The sequence below is a fragment of the Triplophysa rosa genome, linkage group LG17, assembly GCF_024868665.1.
Source record: "Triplophysa rosa linkage group LG17, Trosa_1v2, whole genome shotgun sequence".
Classification (NCBI taxonomy): domain Eukaryota; kingdom Metazoa; phylum Chordata; class Actinopteri; order Cypriniformes; family Nemacheilidae; genus Triplophysa; species Triplophysa rosa.
The window spans coordinates 18,723,096-18,741,289 of record NC_079906.1 but is presented as its reverse complement, the minus strand read 5'-3'; the positions used below and the strand labels follow the sequence as shown (position 1 = coordinate 18,741,289).

Below are 18,194 nucleotides of genomic sequence, written 5' to 3'. Positions count from 1 at the left end.
CTTGGGACAAAAAGTGGCCATAATTTCAGTGAAACTTTGAGTATGCAACTAGTTCTTTCAGTTTGTACTGCAACTATACAAGCAAATTTAGGATCACTTGACTGAAATGTATTTGACAGCTCAAGAAACTGTCCAATAAAATTCCAATTCTGCAAATTCAAGGCAAATGGTTGCTACTTATAAGACACTAAAATATAACAAAGCTTTGATTTGTTTTACTTTTCTTCAGTCAAAACACAAATAATATTAATAAGGAATGAATAAGTGATCCTAAACTTTTGAACGGTACTGTATATGAATGATTGTATATAGGTATACTATACATAAAAGTTACTTTTCTGTCAGTATAAGTCATGTATACTTAAGTGTATAATTTTATAAGTCTATTACTGAGAAGTACATAAAAAGTAGACTGAAAGTATACTTTCGTACTTTTGGTTAAGTAGTTTAAAAGAAGTATACTACAAGCACACTTGATTTATCTACTTTTTGTAAGGGCAGTAAGAAATCACCTAAATCACCAAAAAAACACCCACATCATCATGACCGAGATTTTGGACACATTTTCGGTCACACCAACTTCTAATGCTATTAATATGAAAGTTAATACCAACTTAGGCGTAATTTGCGGGTGGGACTTTTTGAAAGAAATTAAGTAATGCTTGCGGAAGGTGTATATTGTTTAGGGGCCATTAACATCTAAAACGCGTGGAAAACGCAGGATGCGCCGCTTTCTGACCATCTCCCGTTGCTCACACTCGTCAGTTATATTTGCGGAACACAGAGAGCCGCGACTTCAGAAACGCCGCACTCGCGGTACTTGCTTGTGCATCCAGTGTCCAAGCACAAAAACGCGTAAACCAATGAACACGTGACATTTTTAGTCATAGGAATAAATCGCAACTGCCAAGTGACCTTCCCCAAATGACAGTTTGGGAACCACATACAATGAGAGCTGGAGTCGAAAAGCAGAGTAGCCGACGGACGGACCGCCCACTATATATGATAAATATTCCCAAAGAGTTATTACAGAAACGATTTATTCACTTTTTTTTTAGAAACCTTTTATTATTAGTAACATTTTATTTAATAAAGTTTTTTAAATGGATGATTTGGACTAAATGAAAAAAAGGCAGTCAATAAGAGCCCAGCATAGATGGGAACTACTTCAATACTAAAGTATTGTTTTAGTCATCTCTGTCCCCACCACTTTTCAAAACAAAGTTACGCCACCGAATATCAATACAATCAGACCAGACCAGAATGACACAAGACTCGCACCCTCACTTGCGGACAAGTTGTGGAAGGTGGTGTAGGGCTTATGATGAGTGTGGAGATGCTGCTGGTTGGTGGAGGCGTTCTGTTGCTTCTCTAATGTTGGTGGAGGAGATGTAGCCGCTTTCAGGAGGCTGATCCCTGGAGACAGCAAAGCTCCAGACAACCTGAAGAAGAGATGAGAAAGAACATAGCTAACGGATGAGAGATGGGGGGCTGAAGAATTATAGGGAGTAAGATGTGTCAGTGCCCTGATCTGAACACAAGCAGATGCCACATTTTTGTCACGCTAGCTTTTATAAGTGCTCAATATATAGCCCTGATTTACCTCTGATTTAGAGATTAAGACTAATATGAGTTTTTATTTAAATAATCATTAAAATAATTTAATTTCTGTGTTTTATAACCTCACCCTATCCCATACCCCTGAGAATGATCTGTGAGGATTACCTCAGAAAGGAGTCACATAGCCTGCAGTGAAACACTTATTTATTTATTTTAATCCTTTATTTTTATTTACTCAAACATGCTTCATCCTTTTCCAATTCTTGTTATAATGGAAAGCCTGGTTTTGATCGAGTACAAGGCCATTCTTCACTCCAGATGGCACTTATACATAACATGCTCCTAACTTACTGTACACTGCCATGGCGCTATGGAAGTTATGATAGCTTGCACACAATGGAACAAATAAAGCTTTGTTAGTGCCATTAGATGCAGCTGTCACAACCCAGTCTTTAAATATGCAAAACTAATTCCAGCAAACAGCATCGTGCCAACCCATCAGCCCTGTGAAGTCAAGATCCTCTGCCTTCAATGCACAACATCAAAGAGCCATATTCTGAATTTCAGAAACGAACACAGAACAAAACAAACTCAAAGTATTGCCTGTTTAAACAGGAGTATGACAAACAGATGCTAGTCATGTCGGAGGGCATATATACAACTCAACGGGGAAGAAATGGACGGCTTGCTGGATTTCCAAACTATACAAGAACAGAACAAAATGAGCTAAATTTACAGTCACATTTTTTCTCATTAACGTCTGGTAAATGAGGCGTCACTGATTTATATTTAATTTGATACATTTTATTGAATCATTCCAAACTTGTTTGACTTTTTCTTCTGCACAACGCAAATGAAGATGTTTTGAAGAACGTTGATAACCAAATAACACTGGCCCCCCTTGACTTCCATTATATGGACACAATCCACTTAGACATTTCTCAAAATATCTTCTTTTGTGTTCCACATAACAAAGAGTCATATATAGGTTTTAAATGACATGAGGGTGAATAAATGATGACAGAAGCAACATTTTTGGGTGAACGATCCCTTTAAGATCCTGCAAAGTGCTAATATTTAATTCATACTCCAATGACCTGATAATTCTGATAATTGATCTTTCATGCGTTATGTGGGAGTGTTATCCCACCATCCATTTGTCCAGAATCTGATAAGGCCTTCCCTGGCTGTTACATCTGCTAAACTATGATGTTGTATTTCACCGTTAGCCAAACTCGCATTCCAAGGACTCGGTTTCATCGCAAGTGCATAAAACATCACAAATTCTCTAACCGTGCTCTGACATAACCCCATGAGTCACGAGGCTCCGCTCTGACAGCAATATATGTTCTCAGATGCAATTCACAAGGCCTGCGCAGAGTATACATTTAAAAATCGGAATTAGCGGCCCAGCTCGCGTTTATACGTAGGAAAGCTCCGATCCGGTCGCTCGCTGTGATCTGACGCACGGCCATGTGTTTCTGTGGAGAGCATGGCTGCAGTGTTTCCCCGGGGACCTGCTGTCAGCGCACGCTCAGGAAACAGTTATACTGTTCATATTTTTACAAGCAGCCTATATATGTACAGCTACAGTGAATCGGGCTATAATCATTGCCAGCTGCAGCTTGCTAAGGCTGAAGGAATGAGGGGAATCTTTCATATGGAGGATTAATCTCTCCCTTCGGTATTTACCTTCAATGTCATCTTCTCTTGCTTTGCATGCCTCCTTCTAGCTAACCTTCAAAAGTACTTGTGACTATAAAGCCTGACTCTCACTTTGTAGGGCTGTACGACCGGTGACCTACAAATCATCCAAAAGTTCAAAGTCATATAGAAGCCTAGAAACTATCAAATTGATGGGAAACACACATGCTGTCTGCAATGTCAATGATCGTGAATGACAATCAAGCCACATTTAAAGTTACCAAAATAGAGACAGAAATGTGTAGCTGATGGTGGTATAGATGTTATATTGTATAGATGTTATATTGCCGTTATATGGCCCAAAATTAACTTCCTGTAGACCTCTTCAAAGAATCAATAACTGTTGAGTAGTTTTAATGTAATTTAATTAGCACTATCTAATGATTAATCACGATTAATCGCATCCAGAATAAAAGTTTATGTTTACTTATAATATGTCTTTGTACATTATTTTGCGTTCATAAACACATACATGTATACATAGCCTATTTAGGAAATATTTACATGTATTTATTTATATTCACCAATAATCAAAATTATATATGTGTTTATAAATTTTTATATTTGATATACAAGCATAAATATATGCATGTATGTGTATTGTATGTTTTTGTAAATACAAAATTAAAATGTGTGGTACACAGACATATATAATGTAAACCCAAACTTTTACTTTGAATGCGATTAAAAACAACGAATTATGATTATAAACAATGCTTATACAATAAATGAATATTATAAATGACTAAATTATAACCAAACACAGACTGGAAGTTAACTTCGGGCCAGGCCCATGCGTCTGATGAAACGGTCTATATTAGCACCAACAATGTAGACAATGTATATTTTTCTGCATTTACACCACCCTGATTTATGACGGAAAGCCTGTTATAATGATTTTTAATCTGAGCTGTTGGTACGATTTTGCGAGAAATGTCAAGTTTGACATCATATGACTTCAGCCTACGTAAAGATGAGTGCAGAAAGTAACCTGCGATTTTGTTTCAGACAGTTTTTTATTTGAAACACTCTACTAAAATGTACAGCAGAAGTGAGGTATTACAAAAACTAATAGGATTGGAAACTTAAGTCCACTTTATAGAAAAGTGATGAGATGGCTTTACAGTAACTTCAGTGAATAATGCTTACATAGTTCTCTTGTGAACAAACTGTTTACAAATGTTAGTTCTTCAAAGCAGTGGATGATGTATGTGATTCAGAGAAAATGACTCCATGGGAACATCTGTGAATACCTCAGAGCATCGCTCAATCCACATGAGTAAGTCCTTACTCAGCAGACTCGATTCAGTAAACGTGGCTCTTCTGCATATGATTCACATGTGAAAGAACACATTAACTTCACGACTCAAACAGTAACTAACAAAAAGGCAAATCACTTATATTACAAAAAGTCACAAATTATTGTGAAGAAACCAGGATTGGAGGTTCCAAATGACTTGTTTGGATGGTGAAATATTATTAAACACATACTGTAAGTCAGGCAGGTTTTGGCGGAAACTTCTTTCGTTCGTGAACCCTATGAAGTCACATTCGAATTTAATCCCTGTTGCAGGGGTCACGGACATTAGATCGTGCGATCGAGGTTTGGAGTAAAAGAGAGGAGACGCAATTTCTACACTTGAACACACACAAATCCTCAGACAAACAGATGAATCGGCTGGAGACAAAATAGATCAAGATGGGTTACTCCTCCGTATCCATTATGAGTTATGATTCATGAGGATGTGTGTTCTGCTCTCAGTTTGTCTCGTCTCACCTGTCTGGTTGTGCTGTGCCGGGTCACAGCGAGCAGGGATATCCACATCGCTTCACGGTAAGCCCTTTTGATGGAGAGCGTAGGGGCCACTGGCTTGGCATGGGTCGGTGGGAACATTTCTGGTTCTGGTTAGCAAACTAAAGCCGCTCATGAGAGATCAGGCCCGTACTGATCCGAGCCTCTAGCATGTTTCTAAACAGTCAAAAGCTAAAGTGCTCAAAAGCTCAACATGCAGCCAGGCAGGGAAATTAGCTTAGGAGATGTGTGAGGGTAGCCACTGTTTAGATCACGGCCTGATATTAAAACCAAGAGTTCACGGAAAATTGTTTGGTTTTTACGACTGTATTTTACGAGACCAATGCACTCCAACGAATAATCGAGCCTAAAGTTGTTTTTGATAGCATTAACCTTTGGATAAATCTAATAATTAAAAGTATGATTCAATTCGGCACCAAAAATAAAAAATACTTTGAACATTTTAAAATGAGGCACAGCAGGAAGAAATAAAAAAACAAAATTAAAGTGACCCCTTGCCAAATAAAGATGTTCCTTATTATCGTTAAAGGAATAGTTCACCTGAAAATGAAAAATGGCCACATGCTGTTAAAGACGTGGCTTGCTTTCCTCAGTGGAACACGAACACTTTTTTAAATAAAAATATTTGTCACTTTATGTTCACATATACAGGTAAAGCTCCATACATCATCAATACAGCAAACTCAAGTGAATTTATAAATGTCTTCTTAAATGACGACAAATTCTGTCATCATTTACTCACCATTCCAAATCTGTATAAATTCCTTTGATTTGATGAACACAGAGAAAGATATTTGGAAGAATGCTTGTAACCAAACAGTTCTTGGCCACCATTGACTACAATAGTAGGAAAAATTACAATAGTAGTCAAAGTGCCCCAGAACTGATTGCTTTCTGACATTCTTTAAAATATCTTCTTTTGTGTTCAACAGCACAAAGAAAATTCTAAAGCCATTTTTCCTACTATGGTAGTCATTGGTGGCCAAGAACTGTTTGGTTACGAGCATCCTTCCAAATATCTTTCTCTGTGTTCATCAGAACAAAGACATTTATACAGGTTTGTAACAACTTGAGAGTGAGTAAATGAAGACAGAACTGTTCCTTTAAGTGTAACAACACATTTTTGAAAGAAAACGATGAATATTTTCAGCGTATTAAATGAATTTGAAACCCAAGAAAGTCAGGTACTTTTAATACAAATTTTATTTTGATATTTTCAAAATAAACATTGATTTTATTGTAAAGCTATGACCTACAAAACATGCAAATAAAGCAGTTGAAGTGGCAGTGCCACCCATTAAGCCCCCACAGGCCTCCAGTCCGCTCATCACGTTCCACGCTCGCCCCACGCCCGACACTGCTGCCCCCACCGTATTAAACTCCACGCGGCGTCCACACGAAAGACACCGCTGGGTGTATTTTCACTGGCGTATTTTTTTATATTAGCTTCAGAAAATGACACTAGTCTTTACCAAGTAAAAAGAGTCTAAATGGGCCATTTCAGCCAGGGTAAACACATTTAGCAATGAGGTCAGAGGCTGCAGCAGCCTGAGTCGAGCTAGTTAGATAATTTTGTCAAAATGTTTAACGTCCTGCTAAACCGTTTGGGAAAAACAAGTGCGGCAGCTGCTGTTGACTTTGGCAGCAGAGTGTGTACTCGAGACTTTAAACATGTAAATCAAAATGCTCCGTCTTTGGGCAAATGTATGTAGACGTTTCATACCTGGTTTCTTGTAGGTCCTGGCAAAAACGTCTCGTAAGGTGGACGGGATAAAGCCTGCTGTGTGTGCGTGTCAACAAACGTGTGCATTTTTGATCGGGAACCTCTCGTCTAATGACTTCCGCAAATACGACGAAGGCAACATTCGTAATGCTGGGTTGTCGATGGGAAAGCTCTGGGTTTGCTTATTTGAGAAAACAAACGGGACTCACTCACGGTAGACTATTGCATTTCAAGTTTCAGACATGCCCGTTTCTTCTAAAATGTACATGTCCACCTTCATCTCATGCTTTGCGTGAAATGTGTGTATAATCTTACGCTTCACAGCATCGTTTCAGACTTCGACCTTAAGCGTCACGGAAAGGCAGAGTTCTGTACGCTCATGTATGTCATCGTGACCTTGAATGCAATACCGTATAGTGTTACACGAGTGTCCCCTGAGCCCGGCTTCCCTCAGCTCTCATTCCTCTTCAAGTTGCAGTAATTGTTAGTGGACCTCTAAAATGGCTCGCTAATTTTTTTCTGCGACCTGGAAAAACAGCTCAAGTTTTTAAAGACCAACTCACTGGGCACGTTTTGTAGGTGTTGGGGTGCTTTTGCTAGAAACTGACATATCCAATGGACTTGTGCTTACAAAACTGTCATTTTAATGCAAGTGCTTTTTCGGCCTAAAAAGGGAAAAGAAAGTGAGAGAGGGCAAGACTTTGGCTATGTTTACACGGTCTTCATTTGGGGCTGACAACTGTATTCTATTCTTTACTGAACTAACGTGTGACTCTTGAATACTTTCTGTTTAAACAAAAGTCCCCTTTCTATTCTCACAGTAACCGTAAAAAGCACCTGTAACCAAGTAAAGTGGAAAAATCTGAACGAAAAATCTACAATGGCAACTTGCGAACAGAACGGCATTAGCAACTCATGGCAACCCAATTCTGCAGCTGTGTGAACATACCTTTTGTTTTACAACATTGTCTAATTATTTACACGCTCTTGTTTATAATGAATTTTCTGTTTTCATATGAGGATTATTGGTTATTCCGTTTAATTAACGCTCCAATTTCGGCTCATATAACAATGATTAAGAACAGATAAATCCCTTTCAAATCTGTTTCCACTAATGTTTAAAAAGAACAGATGTACTTCTCACTCTCTCTCATTTCCAACCTCTCTGTTTGTCGCTGTACACACAACGGCTCTCGATGACACATTGGATTTGCAGCTCAACTTGGCCGATCCTGAGGGAAATCAGGGATTTTAATGGGAAACATGCCTCAGTCCATTAAGCTGTAAGGGACGTATTAGACTCTATTGTATTCCTCCTCTGAACGTTCCAGAACACTAAACAGCACGGAACAGAGAGGAACAGAGGTGTGTGAATCTTTTTTGGGGGGGGGCGTAGTCCCACCTTAATTACACACCAGCGACTCCGGCGAACCTAAGCCAAGCGAAGTGGAGTTGATGCTGGATGGTTTATGTTGTGTTAAGGTGACATTAGTTTAATCTAGATTTGCAAGATAAATACACACCGCAGTCTGTGAGAAGAGTGCAGCCGTGTGTATGCGCGTGAATTGTAGGGTGTGTACTTTCAGAGCGTGTTACAATGAAAACAAACGCTCTGTGTGGACAAGGGAAAAATCGGCCGTGGTGCTTTGGATAGTAAATAAATCCAGACCCCTAAATCAATATAGTTCTTACATCCAGTAAAAAACGCGTTAGATAACACGCATCACCAAAGAAAATTGTGCGTCACCTCTTTGCAACAGTTAAAAAAGTTAAAGAAGTTTTAACTAGATATTCCAAAGCAGTGTTACTTTATGTAGTTTTAAAAATAAAATGTTTTGATTACTCTTTTTAAAGTCTGCAGAAAGGAGTGAAAAACTGACAATGATGGCTTCATAAATCTTGAAATAAAAATAATGAAATAATCGGCCCTGCTGAATGAAACCCGGATCAAAGAACATTTGAATAGATTTGGGACTGGTGGTCAGGCACAGAGACCAGTTTAAACAAGTTTAAAACCAGTTTAGACCACGTTTCAGCAGAAATGACCTTAATTGGTCAGGTTTGATAAATGTAAATACAAATTTTTCTACGTGGTCTAAACTGGTTTTAAACCAGTTAAAACCCAGTTTACATTACATTGTATTACATTTATGCATTTGGCAGACACTTTTATCCAAAAGCGACTTACATTGCATTATACTATACATTTGTATGTGCAATCCCTGGGACCAAACCCATGACCTTGGCATTGCTAGCGCCATGCTCTAACCTTTGAGCTACAGAAAAGACCACTTCTTAGCAGAAATTGTTCTAATAGGTCTAGGTTTAATAAATCTAAATCCTAACAGCGTGTTTACACCGAACGCGACTGGTGCGACACGACACACAGTTTATTGATTGTTCTAATGGGTTAGTCGCGCCGCGCCACATCCAGTGTGGACAAAATTTTTAATTATAATGGTTCTAATGTGTCTTTTTTCTTTTATCATGTCGCGCCGTGCAGCATCCGGTGCAGACACGGTGTAAAGGCGGTCACACTTGACTTTTCGTTCCATTGTCTTCCACACATGCGAATGCGTCAGACTGGAAACGCAGATATTTTGTATTTCGCTGCTTAGCAAAGTTCAAGGGTCCGTGTACGTCTTGTTAGTTTGATTTTCTATTTGAAACTGAACAAACAGGAACGAGAAAACAGCGCATTTTTAGTTTTTCGTTCGTTCAAAAAATTGAGAATTCGGCTTGTTTTTTCGTTTTTATGTTCACGATTAGAAAACGGATAAACGCCTTGAATGCTCTTTTTCCACATGTGGGTGGTATGGAACGTTTCTCTAAAACGCATTGGTTTGCGCAGAAGAACGCCCAGTCGAACATTCGCCTTGAACAGCTGTTTAATGTTAGAGATCTGTACGGCAGCGGAGGACTAGTATTCTGTCCAACGAACTGAGGAGGAGGAGCTGATGACGTCAGAGATGGTATTTGGTTGACCAATCAGCAGAAGGGGGCGTTCCTTCCCGCCCACATGTGGAATAAGAGTATTCAAGCCGTTTACCGGTTTTCTAAACCGAATTCTCGTTTTTTTGTACGAACTAAAAACTAAAAATGTACTGTTTTCTCGTTCCTGTTTGTTCAGTTTCAAATAGAAAATCAAACTAACAAGACGCACACGGACCTTCGAGTTTGGTGAACTCTGACCTGCGAATGCGCATCACGTGAGTGTGTGAGACCGATAGAAGATCAAAACGTCACAACGTGACCTCTCGGTACAGAAATGTAAAAGACGGAGGAATCGTTCCCGCCTATTTTCGTAGCACCGTCTGAACGAATTTTGAATGCTCAAAGTCCAGTCTGATCACGGCATAATTCTTCTATTCTTATTATGAATAGTGGATTTTCATTTCAATGACTGTTAAAACTTCTTGGCATCATCATTCAGGTATAAACAAATTTTTAAGAGCAAAGCCATAGTGGCACACAGATGATGTGGTCACTTTATACTAGAGTGTGCACACATACTGTAAATGTATAGTAATAAAAGACAAAAGGACAATTAAAAAAAAATCAGTACTGATGAAAGCACATTTTTAATCAACAAAACTTTTTTACTCTACAATGGTAGAGTGCATCTTGTGGGATTGCCTTCTTTAAAAATGATAAATGTGATTCTGCTTTAGAATATAAAGGTACACCTACAGTCGAAAGCACGGCAAGTCACTTTGCTTAACAACACCTGTTGAGTGTGTAAAACAAATGCATTTTTTAATTGTGATGTCCAGTGGCTCAGGTACAGTACTCACCCATCCCGAGTGCCATCCAGGCCAGACAGCGGGGAGAGGTGATGGGGACTGCCAATGTCGCGGTCCAGGCGGGGCTGCCTGGGGGGCAGGTCAGGTCCAGGAGAGAGCAACTCGAGTGGGGCTCCATTGTGTGTCGTGCCGGAGCCAGCGTATAGCCCTGGAAGACAAACAAAACTAATGTGCAAAACATGCCTGATAAACCGCAAAGAGTCCTTGCGACTTGCACATTGACCGAATTAGATCTCCACAAAACAGCACTTCATGGCAACGAGAGCGCTTGTTATGACAACACAGACTCAAGCAAGGCCCTTTTCGATTAAATCAAATGTTCTTGTTCGGTGCTGTTAGCAATTTACCGTACATCATTTGTGTTGCCGTGTTGACTGGCTTTGATTGACTGATGTTTTTTAACATAACATCTCTGACAGTTCAGTCGATCTGAATGCAATACAAACCTTCAGAACTAACAAGAATGAACTGCTTTGAGCTACTTGTATTCAAACGAATGGAGCAGGTGGGCTCTCAGATGGACATTTTGTTGCTTCTTCAAAGCTTGAGACACTTAATAGAGTTTTTAGGTATGTTTAACTGTCAACTTTGTCTTCAACGTTTCTCCTATAAAGGTCTGTATGACAAGTAAAAAACAAAGAAATGAGACAATTATAGCTATAAAATGAAAAGCATACGTTTAAAATTTTTAACTTTTTATTTGCAGACCTTGGCATAGTTAGGAGCAGTGTTGGGTGTAACTAGTTACTAAGTAATTAGTTACTGTAATTTAATTACTTTTCTCTTGAAAAAGTAAAGTAAAGGATTACTCTTATTTTTTCTGTAATTTAATTACAGTTACTTTTGATGTAATTAAACTAAATACTTTGTGTAATATGTGTGTGCAATAGTGGAACTGACATACAAATTCAAAGTCTAACTTTAAAATCTGTGCTTTAATGTATAATTCTCACATTTGTAATACTTTGGTCAGTTAATAAGAGAACTTTATGTAGTTTAATATTATTTATTTGAATAAATTAAATAAGCCGTTTCATGTCTATCCTTCAATCACTTAACTAATCAAGGTTGATGTAGGATATTGAAAGTAATTAGTAATAAGTAACTAAATACTTTTTGGAGAGAGTAATTTGTACAGTAATCTAATTACACTATTGAATATGTAATTAGTAACTAGTAATTAATTACTTTTTCAGAGTAACTTACCCAACACTGGTTAGGAGATTGTAAGACATTTTTAAGATGTCTTTTAATCTATCCCAATTAATATAAAAACAAATGAGACATTTGTTCAAATACGGTGTGAAGCTGTAATAGTAAATAATCGGAATTTAGGTCAATTTGATGAGAAATGTTGTGTTCATATTAAAATCTAATCTTGACTTTTGATCACAGACATGACAAACAAATCCAAGCTCAAGTTGTGACATTGTTGAGATATCTTCTGAAACAGTAATGGAGATATTTATAAGATTTATGGGTCATTTTCTCATGAGACTTATCTGAGAAATGTGAGATTTAAGCAAAAGTTTCCATTTGTTCTCTATTTATTGCTGTCTAGGAGAAACAATTGAGATGTTAAAGATCTCTCTCTTTTTCTCTTTGCTTTTACAGTATGTTGCCTGATCTTCAGCCAAGGACACAGAGCCTTGAAGCAAAAAAAGGAGAACACATCAACTCCATCCACAGTTTATAATGATTTTAACAGCAAAGTTCAGAGCTCCAACTCATCCAAATGTCATCCTTTCATAGATTATACTACTGTACCAAAACCAAGCCAAATGAAAATGATAGTTGCTCGTCCCGTAAAGAGGCTTCTTTAGTCCCCGGGCTTCTTGTGCAGCCTGAAAGACTGACAGGCAGACACGGGTCCCAGTGATTGTTTCTCCAGAAACCCTCTGAGGGGGTGAGACAGTCCTCAGTGCCTCATCTCCATGCTTCTTCTCTTTGTGCATCCCTCCAGCTGTTTTACAGTGGAAGCGGGGTCTATCTGACAGCTTTCTGAACTGGTTACAAACTTGATTCATTACCCGAAATCATCAATCAAAGTGCTTAAATGCTTTCCCCTTTAGCCCTAACATCTGCTACCAGACTGGGAAGCATTCAACAAGTAATGGCCATGATTGCTTTAGTTGTTATCTGCTGGAGAGAGCAAAAAAGACGAATGGTAGAGGCCGCGAGTGAAGATGCAGAAAGACAACAGAAGGCAGATTTAGACCTGAAAAATTGGGTGAAAATAATTGGGGTTTTCTCAGTAATTTGGATATACAGTATAATTTAATTGTTTAAACTTTTTAAAAATATGATGAAAAAGGTACGGAGAAGAACGGAATGATTCTTTTTTGGTATAACTAAATCTGTCATCTAAATCTCATACATGCAAAAATTTATTTTAGTCTGGCAAAAAATTGTTTTTGTTCAACAAATAAATTCAATGCAAGTCCATTTTTTCTCTTTTAACAGTTTGAAGAACTTTTTCCATGAAAATATTTTTTTGTGCAACAGAAATGTTTTGTGGATGTTAGAGGTACTTTAAAGAACCAAACAGTTCGATAAAGAATGTTTTTATTCAAGTTTATTTTAAAAAATCTATGACATCGCAGCAAAGATCCCAATATAGAACATCTATTCTTAAAGGAACAGATCACACAAAAATTTTAATTCTATCTTCATTTACTCATCCTCAAGTCCAAATCTGTATACATTTCTTAGTTCTGATGAACACAGAGAAAGATATTTGGAAGAATGCTATTACCATAGTAGGATTTCTTTTATGAACGTCTTTGTTCTGTTGAACACAAAAGAACACATTTGGAAGAATGTAGGAAAGCGTTTCAGGGGCACTTTTGACTACCATTGTAATTTTTCCTCATATGGTAGTCAATGGTGGCCAAGAACTGTTTGGTTACAAGCATTCTTCCAAATATCTTTCTCTGTGTTCATCAGAACTAAGAAATTTATACAGATTTGGATCAAGTCGAGGGTGAGTAAATGATGACAGGATTTTTGTTTTTGGGTGAACTTTCCCTTTAAGAGGTTTTTAGACTTACCATTAAGACCACATAAAAGACAAATATGAGCTTTGCTGGTTGTAGTCCATGTAAGCTAGATCTGAGACCATCTACATGCTGTACACATCTGTACTCCTAAAATCACACATATGAACACATTCAAAACGTACAGTCCCTTCCAGGAAAATGAACCATAAATATTAATAACTCACATTACACTACACAGATTTTGGATTTGCACATGCAACCAGATAATGCATAAAACTGTACAAACCAAGCAGCTAGACACACGACAAAGAACCACAGCATGTAGATGCAAATTGCAATATGACAGCGGTACCCTCTCTTTTTCTACTGGCTGTGGAACAAAGCATGGGAGAGGCAGAAACATCAGAAGCATTAAATGCAGGCACGTTGGCCAGCACTATCCACAACTTCTCTAAACAAGAACAAACAGCCACAGAAACACAACAGGTCCTTCAGGCTAAAGGCATTTGCACATTGAAACAACAACTTATCCCCTTTGAACTGAGGGAATAACTGAAACTGTTGGCCAGCACTTCTGTTTCTCGCTGGCACGCGGGACGTTTCGGGCGATTGGAGCTTTGCTCAGTGCAAAGTGCGCTTTGTACGGATCTGCTTTAATTGTGAGGAGCTCTGCAATTGTTCTTTAAATTACTCTCACACGGACATGTACGCATTGCTTCTCTCTCTGCTCTTTACTGTGCGCGTTTTGTCTTTTCATGAAACCTCCACAAACTATCTGCTAATGATTCTGAAGTATGTTCCTGTAGCTCAGTTGGATGTGCATTGCGTCAGAATCACAAAGGTTTGATCCCAGAAAACATACATTCAAATAAAATGTATTTTGAATGTTAAGCGCTTTGCTTAAAAATTTCACCAAATTTGTAAGCATGACGATTATATTCATATTAGGGGAGTCACAATGTATCGGTAATGACAATAAACGTAAAACTATATTATTTACGTCACCGTCATTTATATCACAGAACGCTACTGAACACCATACATAATTTGAGATGCAAAATAAAGAATGGCAAAAACAGATTAAATGTGATTTATGTTGGTACGCTGTGCCCATGGAGAAACACCCATGGACTGTAACTACGGTGGTTAAACTAATTCAAAACAAACTGAACGCACAACATGCAAAATGTTAACCTTTGACATGATGAAGAGTCATAGCCGGGTATTTTAAGGTAAGTGTCCTCTAGCTTTGAGTTAGCGTAGATTGCATAACACTGGAAGTAGCATGGGAAAATTCACATCTAACAAAGATTACCCATTGCAGATGTTCTCAATATTATTATAGCATGTGGTCTTTATAACATTACAATTCCCTTTATTCTGTCATGTCCATTTGAGCTGTTAAATCGTAGCTTATTGGTTTTGGAACACATAAATGGTTCTGCAAGTGAACGTACACTTGAACACATCTGGGTTTTGGTAGATTTTAGGGTGGAGGGAACAATCCACTACCCATCTCCACAAAACAGCCCGGGATACATAAATTAGACAGCACATATGTTCCTACAAACACAAGCAGTAAAGTATAAACTAAGATATACAATCCTTTCTCTTTCCAATTAAAAGTTCAGTGGCCTTGTAAACTGACTGGTAGTGCGGGGTGCTTGCAACATCATATTGTCAAAATGTATACTTTGGATTAAAACTTCTGCCAAATGCAGAACATACATTATAATCGACATACTTTTTAAGCCTATTTCTAGAAATTTCTCAGTGCTTTTGTGTCCATACAACGGAAGTGAATGGTTTGATTACCAACATTCTTCTAAATATCTTCTTTTGTATTCTGCAGAAGAACGTCATACAGGTTTGGAACGACATGAGGGTGAACTATGAAGTTTAGTGGTAGGCTACTTGCTAGAGCAGAACTGTCACAAAACTACCCCAAACTCAATTTAATTGACTAGAAAAAGTAGGTTTATCGTCTTTTCAAATGCTTCACCTTATGAACAAAAGGAATAGTGATGCTTGTTTTATCGAACACCTTCAATTACCTAAAATACATTTATTTGCACTTGTAATTGATAAATACGTCAATCTATCGATAAATTGAAACTAATTATCCATCCTGCAATGTTTTAAAACCACACCCACGTCATATCTCTCCAAAAGGAGATGGTTAATAGATAAGTGTGTGTAGGTCACAGTGAACCGTACCTGTAAACATCTCCTGCCCAAGTCCTGGGGAACGGCCTTCTTTTCCATTCAGAGTGTGCTGAGAGGGGGTGGAGCAATGGGGATGCTGAGAAAGGGTGGAGCCATGCAGATGCTGCATGGATAGACATTCGCTCAGGGGGTCTGACTCTAAATGGGGACAGGCCCTCAGCTGTCAATCACAAAGACAGACAAGTGAAAGATATATAAATCACAAAAATCAACATTGTATTAACTTTACAATATACTCTTTATCCATTTAATACTTTTATCTGAGTAGAGGAATTCGCACTAAAACACATTTTTCACATTAAAGAGCCTCTAGTACACAGGAAGTACAGTGATGTCTCTAACCGAGTGTGATGGCGTGACAGAAAAAATTAGAACAGAGAGAATGAACAGAGACACTTGTATAAACTGGACGGAGCCCAAACAAAAGCCTTCAATAAAAAATCCCATCGGTTTGTGGTGACTCCCCCAGTGCCCAGCGTAGGAAATGACGAGCTTAGAGAGAAAAGATTCTTCACCACAAACAGGAACCTTTGATTGGAAACATGAGGGGAAGAGGGGTTGAGGACACCCCACATCCATCGAGGTGAAGATGGAGACAAAACACCTTCAACTGCCGTTAGGAAAACTAAAGCATAATTTATTATAGGGTCATCGTATACATTTATTATAAAGTGAGCATGTGCAATATTTGTCTAGAGTTTGGGGGCAAATGAGTTTAGGAAAGCTCGGACTGTAGCGTGGAACTAACTGGAAAATGTGGTGGCATGAATCTGGATATGATTCACCTCAAACTACGACCGAAATGAGCCATGACACGCAACTTAAAAGTGTCCCATAAAAAAATCCCATATGACAAATGAAACAAAAGACTGCAGGTAATACAGAACAACACAAGCCGCACATCTTACAACCGAAATCTTTGTACGCGACTTTTATTCATTCATCAAGTGCAATGGAGTCTCCGTGTTCTTGCCGCAGCGTGCTAAAACAGGCTTGGATGGCGATGGATGGAGGGGGAGTGTTTGTTTGACATCGGCCCACAACATCTGGCCACTGGGGTATAGCGCTGCACAGCTTATTAACAATGGTACACGCTCACATGTGTTTCCTCTTACGACGCATCAGTCAGCTGTCGTTTAGAGCAGCGCAACAATGAGGCCATTCTGCTTATAATTACCCACTTTAATGAGGAATGCACTCTTCACCATGTAGATGCCGAAATGTGGTCGGAGTTGATCTATTGTTGGGGAAATGATATTCAAAGACAAACCTAACTAGAACCAACTGCACCAATGCGTGAAAAAGACACAATTGACCATGAAAAACCTGCTAGTGATGTGTGTTTTTCAAGCTACCTGTCCTCTAATGCTCAGATAAGGCGGTATGGTTTGCCTTACCTTCCTACGCACCTGTTGCTCTTTGGCCGAGTGGATCTTGACGTGCTTGCGGAGGGAACTCGGGTCTGTGTAGCGTTTGGTGCAACCGGGGATCTGACACGCATATGGTTTCTAAAACAGGAAATAGGAATCGTAATTATATTCAGCTCAGCTACAAAGAGGACATGAAAACAGAGTGTCGCAGAGATTCATCGTTACAGTATGAAAGCATTTACAATTTAGTAGTTGTAATCGTATCAAATAAGTAACAATAGACATTAAATCCAACACAGAAAATGTATAAACAGACAGAGAAGCAAAAAGGTAACACTTTACAGTAAGGTTGATTTTGTTTGGTTAATGCATTAGCTTACACGAACTAAAAATAATACAAATATAGCATTTATTATCTTAGTTTATTGCCATTGTCCTTCTGAAACCTCAGATGTCCAAATTCGCTGTTTTTAAGGAAGTAAATAAAATAAATACTGTGTTGTCAAAGTTGACAAGCATTTTTAATACTTTATATCGGTTAGGTATTTAAAAAATCCAGTGACAAACATAAAGGGTGACTAATAATAATGATTTATGGCAAAACATTTAAATCATGAAATATGAAGATACAAGGTTTCAGAAGGATATCACGCTCTAAAAAATGTTGGGTTATTTTAACAGTGTTCGGTCAAAAATGGACAAACCCAACATTGGGTTATAAATTAACCTATGCTGGGTTGTTTTAGCCCAAGATGTTGGGTTGTTTTAACACCATAACACTATTGTTGGGTCAAATGTATACTTTTTTGGGGGGTAATTTAAACCAACAATTTGGTTTGTCCATTTTTGACCCAATGATGGGTTAAAGTAACCCAACATGCAGCGTTATGTTAATCTTAACATTTACTCATATATTTTTAATGACAATTTAATGCACAATAAACTAACATGAAAAATGTTATTGGCATTAACGCACATTAACAAAGATTAACAAAT

The 18,194-nt window shown here is 38.2% G+C and overlaps 1 protein-coding gene across 3 annotated transcripts in view; it reads right to left on the bottom strand.

Moving 5' to 3' along the window:
- The window catches only part of LOC130568664 (zinc finger protein GLIS1), a 77,553-nt gene that overhangs the window by 3,288 nt on the left and 56,071 nt on the right, over nt 1-18,194 (bottom strand). The window contains exons 6-9 of one of the 3 annotated variants that reach the window (XM_057357669.1): nt 17,226-17,336; nt 15,820-15,988; nt 10,595-10,751; nt 1,282-1,442 (exon numbers count right to left, since the gene is read on the bottom strand). In XM_057357669.1, coding sequence (XP_057213652.1) covers nt 1,282-1,442; nt 10,595-10,751; nt 15,820-15,988; nt 17,226-17,336 — 598 coding nt within the window. The remainder of the gene's footprint in view (nt 1-1,281; nt 1,443-10,594; nt 10,752-15,819; nt 15,989-17,225; nt 17,337-18,194) is intronic. The other 2 variants (XM_057357670.1, XM_057357671.1) reach the window with 2 other exon arrangements.